The 24,774-nt window shown below is 46.5% G+C and overlaps 1 protein-coding gene across 3 annotated transcripts in view; it reads left to right on the forward strand.

Annotated features, from left to right (window-relative positions):
* LOC128136246 (protein FAM219A) overlaps window positions 1–23,220 on the forward strand; it is a 172,731-nt gene extending 149,511 nt beyond the window's left edge. For 2 of the 3 annotated variants that reach the window (XM_052775505.1, XM_052775507.1), the window contains exons 3-6: window positions 11,582–11,684; window positions 15,257–15,337; window positions 15,704–15,758; window positions 16,968–23,220. In XM_052775505.1, the coding sequence (XP_052631465.1) occupies window positions 11,582–11,684; window positions 15,257–15,337; window positions 15,704–15,758; window positions 16,968–17,126 (398 nt within the window). In that variant the 3' untranslated portion in view covers window positions 17,127–23,220. The remainder of the gene's footprint in view (window positions 1–11,581; window positions 11,685–15,256; window positions 15,338–15,703; window positions 15,759–16,967) is intronic. The other variant, XM_052775506.1, reaches the window with a different exon arrangement.
* Window positions 23,221–24,774: the final 1,554 nt, after the last annotated feature.

The raw sequence follows: 24,774 nt of genomic DNA on the forward strand, positions 1-24,774 counted from the left end.
CTGAGGGATCTGGGGTTGTTCAGTCTGGAAAAGAGGTGGCTGAGGGGAGACCTTATCGCTCTCTACAACTACCTGAAGGGGGGTTGTAGTGAGGTGGGTGTTGGTCTCTTCTGTCAGGTGTCTGGAGATAGGACAAGAGGAAATGGCCTCAAGTTGAGGCAAGGGAGGTTTAGGTTAGATATTAGGAAAAATTTTTTTACTGAGAGGGTTGTCAAACATTGGAATGGGCTGCCCAGGGAAGTGGTTGATTCACCATCCCTGGAGGTATTCAAAAAGCGAGTGGACAGGGTACTCCAGGGCATGGTTTAGGGGGCATGGTTAATGGTTGGACTCGATGATCTTGAAGGTCTTTTCCAACCGAAATGATTCTATGATTCTATGAAAATCCAGAGAGGCCTGGAGAGGATGGGCAGGGGCAATCTGGTCAGGGACTGGTCCCAGATGGGATACCAAGGGAAGGCTCACAGCATGCAGGAGGTGGCTCTGCACACAGCAGCTGTGCATCCTTGCTGCCGGGGAGAGCCTGTGCAAGCCAAGGGAGGAGATCTGATAGCCACTGAAGAGTTAAACACACCAGGGTCAGGAAACCCCCCCGAGCAGGAAATAGTTTGAGGCTGGAAAAGTATATAGAGGAGGAGAAGTATCAATGAGCTTGGCCTTTCTGCCTCTTCCATGCAAGATGCTTAGGGCTATCTTAGAAGAGCAAAGTGTGAGGGTTCAGGGAGCAGCCAGCAGGGCACAGGGGATCGGAGGGGAGCAGAGCGGCCCCCCAGGTTATGGGAACCAGGCCAGGCTGCCCAGCAGAGCCGCTGCCAGCCTCACATTCAGTGCGTGAGAATCAAGAGTCAGTGTTAAATGCGGTATTATTGCAGCACTTTTCTTTCTGCTTTTACATGCACAGATCCTGCTAGTGCCTGAGGCTGGGTTCCCACCACCCATCATACCTTACTGGCTTACTATTAGGCTTCACTTCTTAAGAAGACACTTCAGCTCCCTCCCTGCTTGCAGGGACTTTCCAAAGAAACCACTGTCAGAACCAACTTAGGCAATTCCAGGATTTCCAGTTTCCAGCAGGAAACCCAACTCTCTAAGGTCTGTTGAGAGCAAGCACGTCTGTCATGCTGGCAGCCTTAAAACTCAGCAGCTCCAGGCAGGATGGGATGAGGAGAGGCTGCTGCAGGGGGAGATCAGCCCCAAGCAAAGAACATGTTTGCTCTCTGCTCTTCGAGCTTGCTTTGGGCATTGCCAGGTATTGGGGAGATAAATTCCTTTCTTGCAAAACAGTTGTGGTTTTATTAGTGGTCTAGCTGAAATGCAGCAGCTGATCGTGCAATTGCACCAAATACATTTCACTGGAAAGGAAAAGAAGTTTGCTGGGAAACATCCTATGATCCTCCTTAATTTACTAATAAAACATAGCCATGGGGTTTCTGTTGTGTGGCAGCAGTAAAGAACCACTTTCTTCTAACACCGGACAAGAACTTCATTAGAGCAAAGAGAAAGAGCAAGACCCCGAAGGCTGTCCTGTTCTGCTGGCATCCCACCATGGTGTCACCGCCAGGTCCTAACCAAACCTGCTAGAGAAGGAGCAGCTGGGGCAGGGAGCAAACACAGCGCTCAGGAGGTGGCTTAGTGCCTGCCTCTCCCCCAGAGCAGACATTCACCCACTCCTCTTAGCAGTTTAAAAACACTTTATAAAAGTGGCTGGGATGATGCCACGGTGTCCCTGGCCAAGCCATCCCAGCACCTTGCCAGCCTGTCCCTCACTCTCCTGTACTCCTGCGTTTAACCCTATTTTACATGCTGCCTTGAAATGCACCTGCAGGCACTTGTTTTACAGCTGGTGGGTTCAGACCTTTGCACCCCAAGTAACACTTCAGCAGGAAACTGGGTTAAAACCCAGGAGGAAGCTTGCTTCCCACTTTCCAGCTACCCCAAAGGAGGAGAAACTTACCCTCAAGCCAAGGAAGGAGGCAAATACAGCCCAGGCTCAGCCTGAAAAGCTCCATGGTCTGCCAGCACCTGTTTATAGGCCAGCCTTTACTCTGTGCAGCAAAGTGCTTCTTTACCTGTGTGGCCTAGGTTTTGATGTGACCATTCTCCCAATCGATACCACTCATGATTTAAGGTGATTGGATGTAGCCATCACACTCCCACTGGAGGTTATTGCTTAAGCGGTGGGGAGCACACTGGCACACTTACTTGAAGAGCTTTCTTCATACTGAAGGCAGGTCAATGCCTGATATCTCTCTGGGACTCCTCTCAGGCACCTCCAAGAGTGTTTTGGCTTCATCTGGAGACAGCTGAAGTGCTGGGAAGCAGCCCCAAACTCCTCCTTTAACTGTTTTGTCCAAGTTAGAGGCAGGTCCGTGCCTGGCAGCTCCCCAGTGCCACAGTGTGGCAGCTCAGATGGGTTTACCAGTACACTGCCGGTTGCTCTGCTTCCATTGCTGTAACCACCCCCACAGGGCATTTGCCACCATCCATGAGTCAGTATAGAGATAGAGCACTGGCCACTTCTCTCTTTCAGCAATGTCTAAAGCCAGCTGGATGGCTTTCACCTCTGCAAACTGACTCGATTCACCTTCTCCTTCAGCAGTTTCTGTGACTTGTCGTATAGGACTCCATACAGCAGCCTTCCACCTCCGATGTTTTCCCACAATGCAACAGGACCCATCAGTGAACAGGGCATATTGCCTCTCATTTTCTGTCAGTTTATTATACAGTGGGGCCTCATCAGCACGCGTCACCTCCTCCTCTGGTGACATTCCAAAATCTTTGCCTTCTGGCCAGTCCGTGATCACTTCTAGAGTTCCTGGGCGACTGCAGTTTCCTATGCGAGCTCGTTGTCTGGATCTGCCAATCAGGGTGGCCCTGCCCAATCAGAACTTTTACATACTGTAGAAGGGGATGAAGTCCCTGTAGTGCACATAAAAAATATGTTAGGGAAGACAGTCTGGGTTTCTCCTGCCTCAGGCAAAGGCAAACCCATTCATGGGATTGCTTTTGCTCAAGGACCTGGGTGCACTTGGTGGGTTTTGCGAAAGGATGGGGAAGTCCGATGTGTGCCTCAAGGGGATTTGATTTTAGGTGAGAATAGTTAATAGATTAAATTGTATTATGTTAGTTGCTATATAACCCTGCCACTGTATGTTATCATTACTATAATTGTTATATGCTATACCAATGGTATTACAGTAAGAAACACTTAGATTAAGCAAGAAAGAACTTTGATAAAACTGAGCGAATTTCAGTAGTGATGGAACCGGGACTGACTTCAGCATGCAACAATCCAACACTACACACGATCCTCCTGCTGTGCCCAATGTCACCTGCCCGCCGCACTGCATCAAAGCCGGATCCTGCTCTACCAACTGAGCGGACTTTGCACCATCCCTCCTGCCCGGACAGACTGTTATGACAGATGGAGCCCAAAGTCATGGACTGAATGAACTCGACAGACATTTGATAGAGATGGCCCATAGACTGCAGGAATTATATCTGTGTGTATATATTAAAAGACAGGGAAAGTGGTGGTGATTAATTGGAAATGTATTGGGAAGTGTGGGATCTGGGCATGACGTAAATGGTGTAGAATAAGGGGTGGATATTGTCCTGGTTTTGGCTGGGATAGAGTTAATTTTCTTCTTAGTAGCTGGTACAGCGTGTTTTGGATTTAGTGTGCAAATAATGTTGACAACAAACTGATGTTTTAGTTGTTGCTAAGTAGCGCTTATCCTAAGTTACGGATTTTTCAGTTTCCCATGCTCTGCCAGCAAGCAGGTGTACAAGAAGCTGGGAGGGAGCATAGCCAGGACAGCTGACCCAAACTTGCCAAAGGAATATTCCATACCATGTGACATCATGCCCAGTATATAAACTGGGGGGAGTTGGCCTGGGGGGTGGATCGCTGCTCAGGAACTAACTGGGCATCGGTCGGCAAGTGGTGAGCAATTGCATTGTGCATCACTTGTCTTTTCTTGTTTGATCGGGGTTTTTTTCCTTTTCTTAATTTTATTTTATTATATTCCTTTTCATTATAATTATTATTATATTTTATTATTATTATTGTTTGTATTACATTTTATTTTACTTTAGTTATTAAATTGTTCTTATCTCAACCCGCGAGTTTTACTTTTTCCCCGATTCGCCTCCCTATCCCACTGGGACGTGGCAGGGGAGTGAGTGAGCGGCTACGTGGTGCCTAGTTGCTGGCTAGGCTTAAACCACGATAACTCCCTAGGTCATTTACCAGTTCTGTGTCTGGTCAGGCCTTCAGGGGAGCTTAAAACCACTCAAAGCCCATTGGTGTTTGTGACAACTCTCAGCCATGCCAAAGGCACAGAGCAGCAGCCAGATCAGCAAAACATTAAGAAAATGCAGCTACTTGGATGCTTTAAAACCTGGTCTAAGAAGGACCTTGGAAGACAGATTTATACACCTGCCAGTTCTCACAATTAGACATAATTCACTAATTTCCCCAAGTTTGACTGGGTCAGCAAAAACAACATACTTCAGCTAAAAATACTGTGTCTTGCACAACTTGCTCAATTTGGTAGTTGGATGACTTAGCTATCTGACCTTTGCTTATCTGAAGAGTCTTTAGTGAAGCTGGGTGAAACAATCCTGATTCAGATGGCCTGTCCTGAATAATCAACACTGGTGCCCAGAGCATATCGGCTTTAAACTGTATTCCCTGTATTCAGAGCAGGGGGCTGACCGCAGACAGATCCTTTTAATTTCTGCTACCCCTGTTTACTAAAAATTGCTTTTCTGTTGCCTTTCTTTCTGATGCAGTTGCACTAATGCCACCCACGTGGTTGCACTTACGCTCTCCAAATCTCTCCAGGGAGTGCAGCGGTCTTGGTTGGCAGTGGGGGACAAAGAGGCAAATACATCCCAAAATATCATCTCGTAGACCTTGAAGATGGAAAAATACAACTTTTTCACACTGGATTAATTTCTCTTTGTCTTCCCACTGCAGCAAATCCCATGGACCCACAACGCAATGTCCCCATAGCAGGAATCTCCGTCTCCTCCTAGTCAGGCAGGTTCAAAAGCAATTGAGTTAGCAAGGTTCAGCCAGTGGCTCTCAGCAAAGAGACAGGAGCAGTCAGCATCTGCGTGATTCCAACCCACGGTGCAAAGGAAGCAAATCAGCCTAGTCTGCCACCAAACATCATTTGTGCTGATCAGGCTGCCTCAAATGAGGGGGATACACGTGGTCAAGCACGGTGGTAGTGAGACACAACGACATCCTAAACCACTCTCCACCCACCACTGTCTGACCATAGCCAGAGTCACTCACTATCTTGGGACAAATGGAAACTATGGATTTGGGGGGCGGTCTGACCCTCCAAATAGCTCTTCAGCATAGCACAGAGTGATGTTCACCACATTCCTGGCTTGTCTGCTTTGCCTGAAATTGCAAAAGGAGCGGTTCTGCAGGAGACCAAAACATATGGCTACTTTTGCCATTTCTGGTTTTGGGCAGTGTGTAGGCAAAACCAATGCCATGCATAGCAACATGTACCAAAGAAGCTGTTCAGCATTTCATTTTTAAAAAACAGGAAAACATTATTAAAACTGGTTATGATTTTGTTTAAAGACTGAAAACAGAGGAATAATTGTAAGGATATATTCAAATCTGATTTTTAACGTAGACACATTCACGTTAAGTCCATTCTGCTTCACATGCTCCATTACTATCTTCCCTCATCATAAAGCAGCTAGACACATCCAGCCAGCTGAACAGGTAACCATTTTGAATTGCACTGAGTAATACAGTATTGCTTGAAATAATTCATTAGGTCTGTAGCTGTTCCAGTAGTAAGGGGGGAATTCAGCCCCTCGTCTTACACGTAACTTTCTCTAACTGAGGTTCCCCATGGGAGTGTGTTCTCCATTTGTCAACATGCAGTTATTTGCCCATCCTCTGACACATCCTAAATTAGGCAGGTGAAAGCACACCAGGGCAGGAATGGTTTGCTGAGTGCTTAGCATGCTGGGGCACCATCTTATTGAGGACCTTTGCGTGCAGCTATAACATGAGACCATTGCCAGACAGGATGCAGGGCTGGGCCAATTATGGTCCTGATCATGTCTGCAGCATGCATTTCCTTTGCTCTTTTATACTTCGGTGTTATTCCTGCCTTATTGAAAGCTCTGTGGGCTTCTTTGTCTGTTGTCTTGTCACCAGTAGAGCTTACCTTTGAAGCAGCACTTGGAGCAGATGCTGAATGGCCCAGATGGGGTCAGCAAGCAGAACAGGCTAATGTGAGGCTAGCACAAAGGTAGCAGCTTGCTTGTTGAATGGATTTATCTTCTTTCTTTAAACGATTTTAATGTCATAAGGGGACAGAGTGCCTTAAAGATGGATTGACAAGGTGGACAAGAAAGGAGGGGCGAGATGTGATGTGGTGGTTGGCAGGTCCAGACAAAGAGATGTCCCTCATGCTGTTCAGAGTAGTATAGTAGTGTTGAAAGGATCCTGCACCCCCTCCCCACATACACACACACACGAACACATACACGTGCCGCTACGCATGTTCCTCTTCTGACACAACGTCCAGGATTAACTTAAGTGGAACTGGTGCAGACAAATTTCCCAGTGCATCAGGCTGACAGCATAGCTGTCCGTGTTCTCTGAGCTCTCCACTGAAACAGACGCTAATCCTGCTTGGCTCCACTCAAGCATGGAGCCAGGTAGATTGCCCAACACAGCAACCCTGCTAATGACCAGACAGGATCTTCAGACTCCTAATTGAGCATACTTCTTAATGTCAAAGGCACATGCAGGCTGCTTCATGCCCTCCCAGCCTCCTCTGCTCTATCCTGCTTCTTCAAGGAAATGTCTGTCTGGAAAATTCATGAAAAGCCAGCAGGAACCTGGATTTGGGTAAAGCTGTCTCTCTCCAAACTGTACCAGCCCTGCTGGTATTGCTAATGATTGCCTGTTGGCTCTGCAAGCCATCACACCTGCACTCACAGTGTGCTCAGTCACCCATAACTGCTTCATGGGAAGGAGGACAACAAGCCACATGGGTGTGAGTATTTTGCTAGGTACAATGATAAAAAGTAAAACGGCCAAGTGAAATGAAAGCTAAACAACTTATTTCAAATACTTGCAAATGCCACGTAAAGAGCATCATTGGAGCTCTGCTATTATACTGCCCTTTTACTGCCAGCAGTTAGTGATTTCTCTAAAGTAGCTGGAGAGCAGCCTTGTTTCATTCTAGCTTCCCCATCTCCAAGTCTCTGTCCTTCACCTTGTATCTCTGCTTTATTAGCTTTTCATTGATCATCAAACAGCAAACTCACCAGACACAAAATAACCAATGGCTGGAAATTAGAGTCTTCTGTTTCTTCATTTGTTCTTGTATGTTCCATTTTCTCTGTATTTGGTGGGAGTGCCTGTTAACAACCCTTCCTCATTCTTCCGGTGCCCAAGAGTTGCCCTGAGTTAGGTAGTTTTGTAGGGTTGACATTGATTTTTCCATCAAGCTGTGTTGCCTTCCTGGAAGTTCACTGCACGTACTGGAATGCTGCAGGCAGCACAGGCAGTCCTGGACATGGAGAGCCTTTTCATAGCCAGTGCCAGAAACTGCCAAGTGCTGAGGACAAAATATGCCTATCCTCACTGGTGGGACCATGCCCCCAATAAGCAGTGGCCTTGAGGCTGGGGGAGACATGCGGGAACGCAGGTCTCATCTAAGTCCAGTGGGGAATACTTGACTACCATACTGGAGAGTCTGGGATGACTCAGAAGGAAAGAGCATCTTAGCTTTTCATGCCCTGAGAATTGCCCAGGTGCATAGTTCCCAGGTTTCACACAAAGGTTAGCACAGTTGGGTCAGTGGAGGGTTGTGATCTTGGGATTCATGCTCATTTGGGTGTAGCATCAGCCAATATGGGGCAGGCTTTAAAGAAAAATGCCATTTACTTATCAAGGCTAGGTTGTGGTTCCTTCTCCCACCTTCTCTTTACTGTGCTGGTTTATGTGTTTGATTGCAGCTTCTATGAGAACTACTTTAATTTGTGAAATTACAGATTTTTGTTAAAATGTAACATCTTCAGAAGTGCCTAAATCAGTCACATTTCTAGAAGGAACTTAGGTACTTAGAGTTTGGGTCTCTGGCCTTCAAAGAAACATCTGGGGGCCAAAACCAAAAGAACTGGAAGACTGGGAAAGAGATCACTACCTAGAAATGGAGTTCACAAACTCCACCTGCTACGCCAGGAGGAAGCACTGAGCAGAAAATGGGCACTGAAAACTTCATTCCCCCATGCTGATGGACCTGATGGTTGGTGTGCTGGATTTTATAGCCCAGAATTACTTCAGGAGATTGGCACCCAAACAGCTCTTTTGGGTGATGGTGGAAGTAGCAGTAATTCATAATACTTGTAGGGCTCAGAAAGCAGGTTTCCTTGCCTCAAAGCCTGAAGTGACTCATGCACATCTCTACCACCTTCTAGGAGCTTGTCCTAATACCCCAGGGCTGGGTAGACTTCCCATTCCTCCTGCTAGCCCTCACTTTTTGGCCACCAGGGACTCAGGATTCATAGCATTCAAGAGGGAGCTGAACTGTTGATTCATGCTTAAGAAATTTGGCTGGGGACACAGGCATGGCTGTTCCTACCGCACTTACATTGCTTTGGGAATGTTCACTCCAAGCCACTAAATAAGTGAAAGAAGGAGTTAAATAGGAAATCTTGTATTGTTCAAACCCACACATTGCAATAGCCCTCAGTAAGAGCATAGAAATAGTCGTGGGGAGACCTATTGGAGGAAAAAGACAATTAGCAAAAGTCCATATTCATCGACCAAATGAGTAATCTGAGTTGGAGAAGAGCATTAGTGCTTGTACTGAGCATTTGATAGAAAGCAGAGAGCGCCAGTCCATTTAAAAGGCTCAGGCAGGCCTTAACTGTCTTGACAGAAAATGAAACCTGTAACCTTGTTTCTGAGTCAGGTGCCTTTTGTGAATTTTACAGCCTCTTAAAGCATTGGCAGCTTGTCTCAGCGCTGTGTATTTGTGGCCAGCGCTGAAGCTTCTGGTGTAGATGGGTGGAAGTCAGTTTGTATTTAGGCTTGTAAACATTTGCCTCCATTAAACCCCGCTTTATCCCTCTGTGTCTGAATAGCAAAATTCATGTGGCCTGCAAAATACTAGCCTTTTATTCTGGAGACAAAGATAACCAATGCATTTGCAAGTTCCAGTCCTGAGAAATTACTCTGATTTAAGGTTTTGACTCTGATCCTGTATCAGTCTGTTGCTCATGCCAGAGAGAGTTATTAGTCTGATCCTTTTCCTGCCATGTTCAATGAGCATTTATTCATCAGCAGGAGCAGAGCTGGGCATGGTTTGTATGAGTATGTACTCTTCTCTGCAGGTTCCTCAGCCACGCTCATCACCACAATCTCTAGGCATCTCTGCTGCTTATTTGTCCCTCAAAAAAGGCAGCCTTGGACATGTACCCCCCTGCTCTTACCTGTGTGGAAAGGACAGAGTTGGCCCATCTTGCACTTACGCACCCTGGTAGGCACACCACTTTCCCAAGACAAGTGGGAAAAAGTGCTTTTCTCTCCAAGGGGAGTACAATCTGCAAGAGTAAAAAAAATATCAGCACATTTCACACACCACAGGGGAAGCAGAAGCAAAACGAATTCACTATTCAGGTTTCCCAGCCAGCAGTCTGGTAAACCCCTATTATTCAGGCATGGCACAAAAATAGTTCCCAACATTTTCTCACACTCTGGAGGACGTTTTTAACCAGGCCCTTTCCTGCCTGACCGGCCCCATGCTCGGCTTTTCCCTGCAAGCCTTGCCTGGCGTTGCAGGATTAGATTGGGACAGTTAGCTCAACTTTTGTGGCTAATTGCTAACTCAACCCAATTGATTTCCCACAAGAAACTTTGAATCAGAAAACTGAATATCAGTTTATATGGTAATCCATCATACATGGGCTCCTATCCCTACTGGAGGCAGGGATGTATTAATACAGCACAAACACTGCATACCTGCAGAAGACTTAGCTTTTAGACCAGAATTCTAGTTGTGATCCTGTGGTGAGAAGTTATTAAGAGAAATAGTCTCTCCTAAATGAGAAGCTAATTTAAATCCCTTCTTGCACTGAATACACAAAGCAAGCTCGATGTACTGTCCAAGTTTTAAGGTACATTTCAGCAGTGAGTAGAGCAAGCTCTGAAAATTTAAGCAAACAATATACTGTTTAAAAATACAGCTGCAAAATGTTTCACTTTTTAAACAAAGCAAGCGAGCTCCCAAGAATCAGTGTGAGATAAAAGACACACAGGGTACATCACAGATTGCCAGGAAGAGAAGCAGGGAGACAGCAACATTTTCTGCTGTGGGGTGTGTTAGTCTGTTGAGTTGCTGTCCAGGAAAATGGTAATAACTCAGGCCTGGTGTCAAGCTAGGCTGGACTAACGCTAAATGGTGGTGCTTTGATGGAGACACTTTTCTGTCCCCACTGGGCCCCTCAGTAGCAGCCTCAGTAGGAGGAGAAAAAGTAAAAGGATGAATTCCCTTGCCCAGCACAAAGCACAGTCTTAGAGTCCATGCAACAACCAGGTGCAGACAGAGGCAAGGTCTCTGTCCTTTCTTTGCCCCAGCTGGTTCTCATCCAGAAGCTCCATGACCATCTTAGTGTGGTGGTGTCAACAAGCTGCTATGAGTCAGGGTATGTTAGCTTTAGCCCCTGGTGACCTTGGAGGCAATGGGACACAGCTCGTCTGGCCTTTGCAGTGTCCCTGTGTCCTGGTTTCAGCTGGGATAGAGTTAATAATTGTCTTCCTAGTAGCTGGTACAGTGCTATGTTTTGAGTTCAGTATGCGAAGAATGTTGATAATGCTGATGTTTTCAGTTGTTGCTCAGTAGTGTTTAGACTAAAGTCAAGGATTTTTCAGCTTCTCATGCCCAGCCAGCAAGAAGGCTGGAGGGGCACAAGAAGTTGGCACAGGACAGAGCCAGGGCAGCTGACCGAAACTGGCCAACGGGGTATTCCATACCATGTGACATGGTTAATGGTTGGACTCGATGATCTTGAAGGTCTTTTCCAACCGAAATGATTCTATGATTCTATGTGACACCACATCTAGTGTATAAACTGGGGGGAGTGGGGGCGGGGGATCGCCGCTCAGGGACTAGCTGGGTGTCGATTGGTGGGTGGTGAGCAATTGTACTGCGCAGTATTTGTACATTCCAATCCTTTTATTATTGCTGTTGTCATTTTATTAGTGTTATCATTATCATTATTAGTTTCTTCCTTTCTGTTCTATTAAACCGTTCTTATCTCAACCCATGAGTTTTACTTCTTTTCCCGATTTTCTCCCCCATCCCCCTGGGTGGGGGGGGGAGTGAGTGAGTGGCTGCGTGGTGCTTAGTTGCTGGCTGGGGTTAAACCACGACACCCTGCTTGGGAGATGGAGAGCTCATGTCCTTTGCTATTAATTCTGATATGCCTTTTGCTGCTATCAAATCTGGGTTTCTACAGCTGTATGGTGGCTAGCCAGGCTGATGCCCTAATTTTGCTTTTCCCCTTTGTATCCCATATGCAGAGAAGCAGAGGGAGCTGGCTCGGAAGGGTTCCCTGAAGAATGGCAATATGGGAAGCCCAGTTAATCAGCAGCCCAAGAAGAACAACGTGATGGCACGAACAAGGTAAAGGACTGGAAAAGCACTCAGCTGTGCTCTAAGCTGCAATCCCTAATGACCTTAGGATGGGCAAGGATGATGTTCATTGCTATTCGCCTACTGCCAAACGTGCTGCGAGGGCTAGCTACTAGAAAGGTGGCAGTTTTTAGTGGAGGACCTCACTTAGAATGACAGCAGAATCTGCATGAATGCTGGGTGTTTATTGATGAATGAGAAAGTTGCATGGATTACCATATATTAAGTAGAACAGGAGGTGCAGGTCAGAGCCTCTCTGTATGCAACACATCTGACAGATGAGGTTCCTTGTTCACATTAATTCCCAAAGCCCACAATAGTCATAAATCATGCCAGGACTTTGTCAAGTTTTATTCGTAAGCCCTTGCAATGTTGTTGGAATACACTGCATTGCTCACTGCTCTGTGTTTGGTTGTTGAGACCATATAAAGGAGCCAGGCCCTTAGTGGCAGCAAGAAATTCAGCAGATGCTCTCAGCTGGCTTTTCCATGCTTCTTGTCTTCCAAATACAAGCTGGAAAAACTTGATTTCTTTTGGCAATAGGCTGCATGCTAGCTTCCCAAGAGGAATGGTAGCAGATTTGCTGCTTGAGAAATTTAGAAACACTGAAATTAGTGGAGGAAGATGGTAAGGGAGAGAAGATGGGATAAGTACAGGTGCCTACCTGTAAAATTAGTGACTTCTTCTTGGAGAGGCTGCTGTTTCTGAGCTGCCAATGGAAACAAGAGTGATTTGTGTAGGGAAGGGCAGAGCAGTGATGCCCATTGATAAAAGCTTTTCAACAGCCAGCTCAGTTTTATTCCATTTGTGGACACCTGAGCACTGTTCAGAGGATATGTGGACACCTCCACAGCCAAGCAAAGCCTGCTGGCAGTAGACTTGCTTTTCTTAGTTACTTTTCACACAGCTTTTAGAAGCATCCCTTGGAATCTGCAAAACATAGGTTCGCAGCCATTGCTTTAATAGCAGATGTAGCCAAGCTCCATTGTTCCTATATGGCTGGGAGGTGTCTGGCACAGGGTCTCGCTGGCCCATGTCTCTTCATCTCCCAGCTCCCTTGGCTTTCTGGGAACCAAGCAGCGCCACAAGCACAGCCCTAGTAATACCTCAGAATGGTTTGGTCTGTCTTGCCACAGACAGGGCAACCCCAGGAAGGCAGAAATGCCACAAGCTTGTTCAAGCAGCTTCTTTTCACAAGATAATGGCTGCAGTACAATGGGAGATACTCCAGTGGGATACACTGCAAAATGTCCAGGTTATGGTAGTTCTTTAAGTCTGAACTGTTGGCTTCCTCTGGTCTCTGCAGGAGGAGAATAAGCTAAAGCCATTTCCACTTTTTTAACAGTTCTGCTCTTCTCCTCATCAAATATGTTTTCCTTCATTCAGGCAAACCACATTGCCTCTCCTAGTCTCTATTCCACCTCCTCCTCCTTCCCCAAGGCTTCTGTTCTTCTGTATTATCTGTATGAATTTCTGACATCCAGCCTCTAGTACCAGGTTGCCTTCACTATTTGGTCTTCTTCTGGGGCAGGGGCACAGCCAGCCTTAGAGGTGAAAGGTTCTGAATCCATAACATGCTCAGTCTCCCTAAGAGCAAATAAAATGTGAACAAGGTTGGGGTGATGCTGGCATACTCACTATGAGCACAGGCAGAGCCTACAACACCATCCGCACCACTTCTGCACAGCCAGATATTGTAGCCCACTCTGAGGATAACCTAAACTCAGATTTTGTCATAACATATTTCATGGTAAGTGAGCAAAAACGCCAAGACAAGAAGCTCATACTAGGACACCTCTGGATGAAAGCAGCTATGACTGCATTCTGGCTTTGTTCCAAGGACAGTGGGAAGCGAAAATAAGGACAATCAGGATGCAAGGGAAAGATTTAGATCAGGGGCAAAGACATTATCACAGTTTTTGTTTGTTGCAGAAGAAATGAAGTTCTGTGTTATTAAGAAAAAAGACACTTCTCAAGAAAAAGATGTAGTAGTGGGGTTTTTTTAATCAATTAAATAGCACCACAAAGGGCTCTTCTCCTAGATCCTCTGATAGTGCTTTGTTCATTCATGATATAGTAACAATCGTCAGTGAGTATATATGGAGCACTGACTTAAAAACTGGAGAGCGAGCATGGAAGTCAGTACTTATGATATGTGTGTGAGCAAGCTGCTGCTGCCAGATCACAGCTTCAGTTTTAGTTCCAGACATCTTGCTTCTTGACTTCCTTCCTACATGCTTTAGGAGCAGCATCTCAGTGCTATGGGAAGAGGTATTGAATTTTGCAGGTGAATCCCATTTTCTCCAGTTCCCTGGTGCTGCAGGTTGGAAATTCTGCATCAGTTTTGAAATTAATTTCTTTAATCTTGCGTTTCAATGAACACAATAAGAAAATACAACTAGTTGTGAGCCTATACATCTGCTTTGTGATAACATTTGATATATTTTACTCTCCCTAGGCCTGCAGGCCTTTGTATTGCTAAAATTGTAATGGCTTCCTGAAATTTTCTGAGCAGAAGCGGAAGAACATTGCAGGTGGTTAGAGTGCCATTGGACCATGGATGAGATGGATTATCATCTTTAGATTTATAGTTTCTAAACTCTTAGTGAAGCATTATTGTGCATCATTGTGTGTTGTTAAAGACCAGATCTTCGGTTGGGAGAAAACCTGAGTTAACCCACTGAATGAGGAGATTTTCATCACTCTTACTGTTCCCACCTGCTGAATGTAGAATCTTCTTCCATTTACTTGGTTTGGTTGATCTTATTTTAAATATGAACCAAAGTCTTTGTGCAGTTTTGTGGATGAAAGAACTCTGTTGTGAACTGGATACCATTGAATTAACGTATTTTCCTTATCCTAGAAGCTCTGAAGCCTGTATTCCATTACACAAACTCTCTCAGGCAATTAAAGGTGCAAAGTCATCATCAGCCTTTGTAATGCTTCTGATGAAGTGAAAGTCATTATAAAATAATGGGATTTAAAAAGTGCTAGTCTGACTGGGCTCTTACGCTGCACCCATCAGCTCATATTTCTCATATTACTAAATTTAGGAGTGAGACCTCAAAAGTGCTGTGTTGTGGGGGCTGGGTAGGGACTCATGCAGAAAGACCAAATCCCTGATTTCCAACAGTAGAATAGTAGGAGCACCCAGCCTCTGCCTTCCCCTAGCCTCCTTCTCCCATTTACTTATTGCTAGTGTCATGTACTTATTGCTAGGGAAAAAAAAAAGCAACACAAAAATGAGCAATCTGATACGACAAGCGATGCTAGCTGAACAGGTTTACCAGAATGAAGTGTGGAGTGTCCCAACTGTTTTTTCTTCCAGGGAGAAGTGTGTTCCCAAGGCATGTCCAGTGTTCATCCCTGTGAAACTGCTCTGAACTACCCAGAGACACAGCCTGCTTCCTCTGAATTGCACCCATTTAAATGTCTTCACCGATAAGGGAGGACTTACAAGGAAGTGAAATAGGGAAAGCCTAACTATCATATGGCTTTGCTCTAGACTATGTGTGGTACTGAGCTTTACTGTGTGGTTAACAGACAACATTTAATTATTTCAGGCTCGTCGTTCCCAATAAGGGCTATTCATCATTAGATCAGAGTCCAGATGAAAAGCCACTGGTAGCCCTGGATACGGACAGGTATGCAAAGTGTTAATAAGATGATATATATTACGGTGAAAACAAGTTTTCATGCCAGAGTGCAGCACTGAAGCTAATTCCTGCTGAAACTGCTCTTGCAGGCCACTCGCACTCTTCCTTGCTGTGCCCTTCAGCATATGCTGTAACGAGTCTGTGTGTGTAAACAAGTAGGAAGAGACGTGAGTAAAGAGCACTTTGATGGAAAGGTCTGAGGGTCACAGATGAAAGTTGCTCTCCAGACTCCCTTGATGTAACTTCTCTATGCCTAAAGTACAGCTTCACGGCACGAGAAAGATAGGGCTAACCAGGGAATACAGGTCTCTAACTGTTGTTTCCTTCTTTGCTGTATCTTGTCCTTCCCTGCAGCGATGATGACTTTGACATGTCCAGATATTCCTCTTCGGGATACTCATCAGCTGAGGTGAGTTATACTCTTTCCTGCCATCCTTGCCATGAATGCTAATAGCAGAGCAGCCAGAAACAACTTAGAGTGGCCTTGTGCTGCCAGAAACAGCTCCACAAGGAATTTACCAGTGGTGTAGACTCTGTGAGCCTGGAAGGGGCCATGGCAGAAACTGTGTCATGTTTCTTTCTTCCCTGGTGATCCAGTTGGCTCCGTCCCCACACTTCCATGGCACAGACACAGATCTGCCCATCGGCTGTTTTCACAGATACCTTTGGCTTCACTCAAGCTTTTCCCAGTTCTGCTCAGTCCTGCAGTGTTGGCCCATGTGGTGCAAAAGCATCAACTTGTCTGTCACGGCAGCTCAGCAACCGTCTACTTGCCAAGGACACAAATAAAGGATCTGAGGGTGTGCTGTGATTTCCAGTTCTTGTGGGAGTCAGGGTCACCCAGTGTGTGTTTACTTGGAGCACCAAAAAATTCCAGGGAGGACTTGCAGATATGAACTCTTGCCCTTTCAAAGAGAAAAGGCAGGGAAGCTCAGGCTTGTTAATCCCTCTGCATTGTTTCTCAATGTATTCCCAAGCTCTCTTGTGAATTAGTTGTTCAGACTCTGGCTACTGCTTCTGCGGGATCTGATTTTACATCCAGGGTGCTGAGCAGCCATTCTGCACACAAGCCACTGGGAACTCTTCCCCCTTGTATCCCTTCCTTGGGCAAAATACCTCTGAAATGCAGAGAAATGGCCAAGAGCAAGGACCAGATCAAATGATCTGGGCCATCTCTGGGCCCTGATGAAGTGTTCACCCAGATCTGGCTAGACAGCACTTGAATCCAAGATTACAAAAAGCCAAGAGGCTTTACCACCTTTCAACTGCTATAGTGCCCCAGACTGAGAGGAGGGACTGCCCAGCTGCCTGTCAGTTTATTATCATTATTATTAAATTACTTTAAATGAGGACTCATCTTCATGGAAAGATTATTCCAGAATAAAGTAGTGTATCGACTTGCTACTCTGGAATATCTCACTCTAGATATTCTTATTCTGGAAGAAGTTAGAACAACAGAAGGCAGCCCTCACCTGTGGTCAAAAACTGGGACTCTTTCATTGATGGGACAGCTGCTAATGATAGGGAAATATATTCCAGAATAAGGGACCTCCTTCCTCTTCTGACCATCAGAAGGAAGAAGTCTCAAATGTTTGACTGTTTGTCTCTTTGTCTGTAGCAGATCAACCAAGACTTGAACATCCAGCTGCTAAAGGATGGGTACCGGTTAGATGAGATCCCAGATGACGAGGACCTTGACCTAATCCCCCCTAAATCGGTCAACCCTACCTGCATGTGTTGCCAAGCCACCTCCTCCACTGCCTGTCACATCCAGTAGTAAGGCCAGCAGGCTGTGATCAGTGCTTTCCACTATAACTGTAAAACTTAACAGCCATTGCTTCCTCCTATGGTAGGACGTGCACCTCTTTGTGTTCATGGAGCCAGGAGAAACCAAAAAGTTCATTTTATGATTGGTTAATAAGTTATTTTAAACTATGGTTAAACAAAAGAGAAGTCGCTCAAAGTGCCAGGCAGTGCCTGGCAGAACTGACTGGACTGGAGAGCAAATGCAGGAGGATCTAGAGATACCTCCTTGGTTTGTGTAGGTACCGGAGATGTTTTGTAAGGTGTCTGTTCCAGAATGGGAAGGGTCAGATGGGGCTGCAGTTACTCCTGCCCACCGAAACCAATCCGTCTACAAGATCAGGGGTGAGTCTGAGGTGTCAGGGGGTTTTACCTGTGGGAGGAGGTTCGTTCTTAATTCATTCACTAAACCTGATTCATTTGTGTAACCAAAATTATACCATAACCGGGGCACAGGAATGGGAATGGAGCAGGGCATCCTTTCTTATGGCAAGGCTAGCCAGGACTAGCATGACCCAATTCATTCACTTGCAAAGAGGACAAATAGGTGGCATTTCACTATGAGTCAGTACTAGCTAGAGCTGTTGTGTCACATATCCAATGCAATCTATCCTTAGCTCCAAATTAAATTATCACCAAACACATCAGATTTGATCTGCAATACATCCATGCTCTTCAGGGATTCAGTCCTTGCCCGAGAATACCATACCCCTGAGTTCAGTCCACTCACATATACTGACTTCAGCCTATACTTCATTCCTGTGAGACCCATCTGCTTCCAAAACTCTTAAAGTTTGTTCAACTAAGAAAAAATGAGTCCTGCACAAGACAGGACTAGAGCTGTGCAGTCTGAAGGTCAGTGTCAGGAAAGCTAGTTGAAGAAAGCACATTTTTACAGAGCTTGGCTGTTGATATTCTCTTGACACTGCATCTCTTGGTGCCTGTGGGAGAGATTTGTTAACACTGAAGGCATCTCTGTGGTGGTGTCAGACTTTAAGGGGGGTTTCAGTAACAGCAGGATTATAAACAGCTTCAGCTGAAAAAAAACCATGAGAGGAAACTACTGTTTATCCCATCTCTGTCCACTTGTGAACCAGGCTTGGCCTGTGTTAGAGATGTCCCACATCAGGAGCAATTGTGTTTATTTGGTGCTGGAATAGTCAGGAAACCTGACATTACATTAGGTGGCTGGACTGAATTGCCAGTTCACCAGCAGATTGTTTTGAATGCAAAATTATTTCTGGAATTAGGAAACATGTCCTCTCCCTGGCCCATCTTACACTGCTGGCTTCAGCATACGCAGGACTCAGATGATGGATGGGCTGGCATTTTTCTTGGAGATTAAATCTTTTGCCACAGGCATGACTGTGTTTTCCTGCTCTGCCAGGAGGAAGGACTACCTGCCTTGTGTCAGCGCTTGCTTTAGAGCCTGGGGAAAGGAGAAAGAGAGGGCAATTCTGAGCTTCCCATCAGAATTCCTGAGTCACAAGACAGAGCCTGAGCTCCATCCCGAAGGACAGATCCCCCGTCTGAAATATTTACGTAGTGAGCTGAATCTTTAAGAAGTCCTCTTCATGATTAGGAGGACACTTATTTAACATCGTGGGTTTTCACTCTCTGCAGTGCAAGGCACGGTGTCATTCACAGCATGAGCAAAAGAGCAGGCACACAGGACTCCTGGGCTTTATTATTCACTAGCTGGCTGTGGGCAACCGTTAAAGCTGTGTTTGCCTCCCCTCCCTAAAACAGGGCACTGCCACCCTGGCTCCAGGCCACAGAAAGAGGACTGAGCGGCGCTGTTTACTGAGCATCCCTGCCTCCTCGTGCAGAAGTGCTGGTTAACTTGCCAGCTCCTCTAGGAAGAGAGTGTTTCTCAGTTGAATTCCTCTCCCCTTCTCATCGCCTGGTGATGCTGAGAGGGAATATTTCCAAAATGTTTCTAAAGAAGCACAAAGCATCAGGTCCCCATGTCTTTGCTTCTTCCTTCATGTGCCTGTTTTCCTCTCCAGTGCTAGCTCAGGTGTGAGGTTAGCAACTTGTCTGGAAGGGAGGGACGAGCTCTAACAACACTGCGTAGGGAGAAAAGATAAAAGGGAAAAAGCATTCCTTAAGGAGTCTTTTTTTTTAAATGGAGAATGTAGTCAAAACCTAACAGAAATCCCATGGTCAAACCAAATCCTATAGGACACAGCCGAGTCTCTTTAAATGTTCACTAATCTAAGGCAGGACTTTGCAGTTCAGCATTGGTACCATGCAACATCTTCATCGCATTTATCCTCCTGTGTCAGTCTCTGTGCCTTCCAGCTGGGCTGCACACACTCAGCCTTTCTCACAGCCCTTGCTCAGGAGCTCAGAGCATTTCAGTGTGCCTGCTAGAGCAACGAGGCATCTGTTTGCATGGGTCAGCCTTGGGAGACTGCAGGTCCCACAGGTCTCCGTCATGCTGCTATCATGTTCAGTCAAAGACAGAATGAAGCTTGCTGAGACTGTATCTCCCAGGGCTAACGCCTCCCCTCTGAAGGACAGACCTTCCCTGATAACCACTGCCCCATGGCACCACGACCAAGTCCTTTTATTGCCCCTATTGCTGGTTTTTGCCTGCCATGTGCCCTGAGGCATTCCCCAACCCTGCAACTGCCCTCAGACCTTTGCATTGTGTGATGTGCACCTGCTTCCAGCACAACCCTTTAGGGTCCCTGGGAGGGAGGGAGATAAATTTAAATGTTAACTACACCCAGTGCTTCCTCCAAATACAGACAGAAGCACAAGCCAAGTATTTTTCACTGCACACAGAAGGAGTTGGTTGCACAAATAGCTGTTTTGGCATGACAGTACAGGACCATAAAATGGCAATTTTTTGGCTTCTCCTTTCTATGCTTTGTGTTCATATATTTTATTAGGGGAATAAAGTAGAAAGGTGGGGAAAAGTAGTTACCTGTGTAGGATCATTATCAGGAAGGCTGAATGGATTAAGGCAATGCGCATGTGGCTATCATAGAAAATTGAACACTAACCCTTCTGAACTGCAGTCCCTTAAGCAGGTTATGACCATGGGGCGTGTTTGTTGGCTTGTTATGGAATATGATGGACGGCCTGGCGGTATGTATTAACCGCAGATTGGGCTGGCTCTCCCTATCTGGTCTCATGTTCAGACGTTTGCTTCAGCCAGAAGGTTTTCCTTGTGCCCTTGTTGGAGGTTATGCTGTGGTGACTTCCCAGGAAGGTGTATAGATACATGGCCATTCTGGCACTGCCCTCCTTAAACCATTCTCTGCTGCCATGGCCATGGCAAAAGCAAAGAGCACAGACCCTGACTCTCTGTCACAGCGTTATAAAGCCCTAAAATCTGCAGAGCTGCTGGGCACTCTCCTAACTGCAGATTGCTTGCAATAAAGCAAATCGTTCCTTGTTCCAGTCTTTGCACCAAACTAGATGATCTTCTCAGGCCCCATTTTCAGTCCAAAGTCGTAGAGAATACCAAGGGGAGGATCACCACAGAGTATGAAAGGCTGCACCGCTGTCCATCTAAATTACCATGCAAATAGGATAGCTTCCTTATATTGATGCTGGTGCCTCCACAAAGGAATTTGCATTTGATGCCTCCTAAAGCCAGACTGGCTTTTTGTTAGGATTTTATGTAATTTTAGTCACCAAATTACCTGAGTTTAAGCAAATCCTTTCCTTTTATCAGATGTTAATTTTTCCCTTTAATGTGAGCTGACTTTGGACTCCAGGGTCTCAGCACTCAACTCTATATCTGCAGTCAGTCTGCAAACTCCCTATTTCCAGATGTCTGTGTGAGGGGAAATATCCTCCTAGTGTTGAGGAAAGTCTCTAGATAGGATGGTCTAGTCTGCTTTTCTGGTGGTTGTATAATAACCTTTGGCTGAAAGAAGGCTGATGTCCAGGCGACCATCCCAAAGGCTCATTTGATGTCTTATCAGACATATCTTGAAGCCAACCCTTGGAAGAGCCACTGGATCATATCTAACATTGCTGCATGTCTATCCCCAACGTGTATTCTTGGCCATTGGGTCTGCTATTCTGTTCTGGCTGTCCTGCCTGCAGATGCCTTGTGACTGCAAAAGCAGGCAGCCAAGCCTGTTGCACAGACTTCGAAAGGGACTTCAGGACACTGTGCTCCCCCACGGACAGGATGGACTCAGCTGCTTCTGGTTTAGCTCTCTAGCTCCTTTCTCAAAAGGAGGCACCCGCTCTGCTCAGCTGTGTGCTGGCTGACACATTGGTCTGTGATCCTGAGCAGAATCCTTTCCTCTCCATGCAGAGTCTGTCCTCGGGCTGGTCTGCAAGCTGTACAATGGCATGCAGGAGGCATGAAAAGTACAGCACCTTGTATGTGACTCAACAGAAACATGAAGATGCTTTTGAAGAAAGGAAGGACCCAGCTGGGCACCAGATAGTGTGACAGGAAAAGGAAAACAAGCAGTAACTAGAAAGGTTGCCAAGTGCTGCCTTGGCCTAGGGCAGATCCCAGTTGTCCGAGTTACTCTATCTCAGTACAGTGCTGATACCAGCAGGGAGCAAAGCTCACTTTCAGATGCACACACCAGAAACACCATGTCCCCGAGCTGGCACCGCAGCCAAATACTACTGTGGAGAGTCTGCTGGACTGTTAGAGCACAAAAATGAGATCTGGGGTCCCTTGCTGCTGTTGGTACATACTACATGTTTGCTCTAACCTCAGCAAAGTCACATCCCCTCTTGATGTTCATTCCCTTCTGCAGCACAGGGGAGAAAGCTGCCTTCCCAAGATGCTACCACCACCCTGCATGGATGTTGCCAAGTGTGTGGCGGGCACCATTGATAGGATAGCTCTGCAAGCAAGATGCAAAAAGCATGCTATAGAAGTTTTATGTGTATTTTCAAAGTACTACAAAGAACAGCAGCACAACTCTGCTTTCCCTCTGTTTACCACCTTCTGATGTTGCTTGCATGTGCCAGAAGGCTGCAGAGTGGAGGTTAGTAGAGAGATTAAACAGCTTTGGGGGCAAGGATGTATTTCCCAGTTATTTGGCAGCTGGCTCTTGCACAACTGGCTTCTCAATCTGCATGCTGCCACAGAGAATGTGTAAGAAGATTTGGTGGCCCAACAGCACCATCCCCTGCTAGCGGAGTTAAGGAACTTAGGAGTGCAACTGGGATAGTGAGTGCTGATGGGAGGGAAGAGAGCATTGAAGGACTCCTTTGGGATATTCCCATGACAGTTTCGTGCTCTTACTTTTAGCATCCATGTAATGATCTGAGGATATAAACTGGCACTTTTGCCTGGGCTCTTCCTTTACTTTACCATTCTCCCTTAAAGCTCACACAGGGTATGGCCACTCTTACTTAGAATGAAGCAGGCTTTGTCACCTGGCTGCTGCTTGGCTCAGCAAGCACAGGCTGCATGTGCCACTGTAAATATACCCTGGCTTTGACCTCTACCACCCTTCAGAGCTGACTCTTCACATCACCCCCCTATTTCTACTTCTCATATCTCAAAAGAAACATCTGCATAGATGGGCAGTGCCACAGGGCAAGCTGGGCTAGGTTGAGCCTAAGGGGAAGGCATGGGAAGGTGTTCATTTTAAGGTGCTTTTCACCTCTAGGAGAACATGGCATCCTTGTCACTTCCTTTCAAGGCTTTCCTGTGTGAGGGATTGCTCCAAAGCTTGAACCACATCTCATCAGACAAACCCACCTCTGTTACAGAGCCACACAAGCCCTGAAGCAGAAGGACCAGCAACTTAGCATAGCAGAAGAGGTTGTGACCTGGGATTACCTACAGAAGATTAATGCCAGACCAACCAGGTGCAGGTTTCTCACAGGGGCTGGCATCTGTATTTTAAGTCCCTGTGTTGTGCAGCTGAGCTGCTGTATTGCTTCAAAAAAATTACAGCTACATCCCCTCCTTTGGCCCCCTTGGCATTGGTGGCAATCCCAGGATCACAGCAGCTAAATGCTGCCTGGCTGAGCACTCCTCTGACAGCTTGCTGAGAAGGAAAAGGCCGAGGACTAATTGAGATTACATGGAGCAGAGCACCGTGGCCCATGCAACCATGCAGCAAGCCACAAGCTGCTCCAGCAAAAGATGGATTTGCTCCTGGAAGGAGCCCATCTCGCTGGTTGTGCCTGGTCTGTGGAGCCATTCCATAGTAACAAATGGTGATACAGGTGGTAGGATTGCATCAGGGAATGGAAGGTACAAAAGAAGCCTCATTAAAATGTGACTCAGATGTGTCACAGGAAACCAGCACAGTAGGTGTCAGGAAAAGAAAAGGCCACCAAAAGGCCGTGCTGAGAAGTCCCATTATCTGCCGAGATGTTTGCCCTCCTGGAGCAGCATTTGTCCCCTAGTTGCCCATCCAGCTGCCCCAGATGAGCTCACCAGCAAGAACTGCTCTCCACCTGGGCTGCCTTCTCCCTTCTGCACTGGTCCCAAAAGAGCTGAGACTCCATTTGTTACCCACCTTCCTCCAGTCCACATGATTTGGGAGACATGAAGTTTGTTGGGAGATGTAATACGGACCCATGGAGAGAGCTGGAAAACTTGGACAAGCTCTCTTCACAACAGCCCTTCTGTTTTTTATCACCTTCATCTCCATCCCCAGCTCACTGATTTCTCTGCTCAGTTTTTTTGCATGGAAAAGCTGGGATAGCAGCTGTGTTCAGCTTGTAGCTGCCTCTGTCCTGAGACAAACCCAAGGCAAACATCAGACCAGAGGGAGATCCAACAACTGTGATGGTGGGTGAGACAGAGCAGGCTGGGATTTCTCTTCACCCACCTGAAGGCAGTGGGACTGAGGGTTAGCCAGGCTAGTGTAAAACCTTGGTGTGATCCAGCAAGCCGAGCCAGCCACCTTCACCCTCCCAGGCTCAGCGCTGCGGGAGGTCTGGGACCTAAGCACTAGGTCCTAGGCATGCCAGCCCATGTGCAAATAGACTGGAGACCCACAGCAGAGGCACAGGTGGGAAGCCTGTCGGCTGTGCCCTTGCTGTGCTGGGGCAGGGTGCTGTGAGACGCGCTGGTAGGGCTGTAGTTGTGCAGGGAGAAAGACTTGTAGAGGATGAAGTCTTTGCACGGGAGAAAATTCAGAAAGTTTTTTTCTCCCCCTTTTTGCACATTTTTAGCCATTTTTACTCCTTCCACGGGGGTTATCGAACCTTCAGTTTAATAAAGAAGGAAATGAGCCACCGTTAAATAGCTTTCTGAAGGGTTCTGAAAGCAGACACCACTTGCATGCAGAGCTGGTCTGTGCCTAACGTGCAACTTCCAGACCTCATTGTACATTCTGTAGTTGAGTCACCATGTGCACTGTGGGGACTGGGGTGGGAGAGTCAGCGCTGACCATCATGTCAAACAGCCACAGCTTCCCAAACTGAAGAAGAATCAGACGAGGAAGTGGGGAAAGCAGCAGCGACAATAGAAGGATAGCTAGTTGTCACAGGTAAACTTTGGTATCCATGTCCAGTGGCTAGTTCTAGAATCGCAAGCCTTGTTATATTGCACACATCCTCCTTCCACTCCTTTTTTCTCAAAGCAGCTATCATCTCCCCCCCCCCCCCCACGCACTAGTGATGAGCATCAGAGTCAGTTGCACCAAAGTGACTCTCAGCCCAGT

The sequence above is a fragment of the Harpia harpyja genome, chromosome W (genome assembly GCF_026419915.1).
Source record: "Harpia harpyja isolate bHarHar1 chromosome W, bHarHar1 primary haplotype, whole genome shotgun sequence".
Lineage (NCBI taxonomy): Eukaryota > Metazoa > Chordata > Aves > Accipitriformes > Accipitridae > Harpia > Harpia harpyja.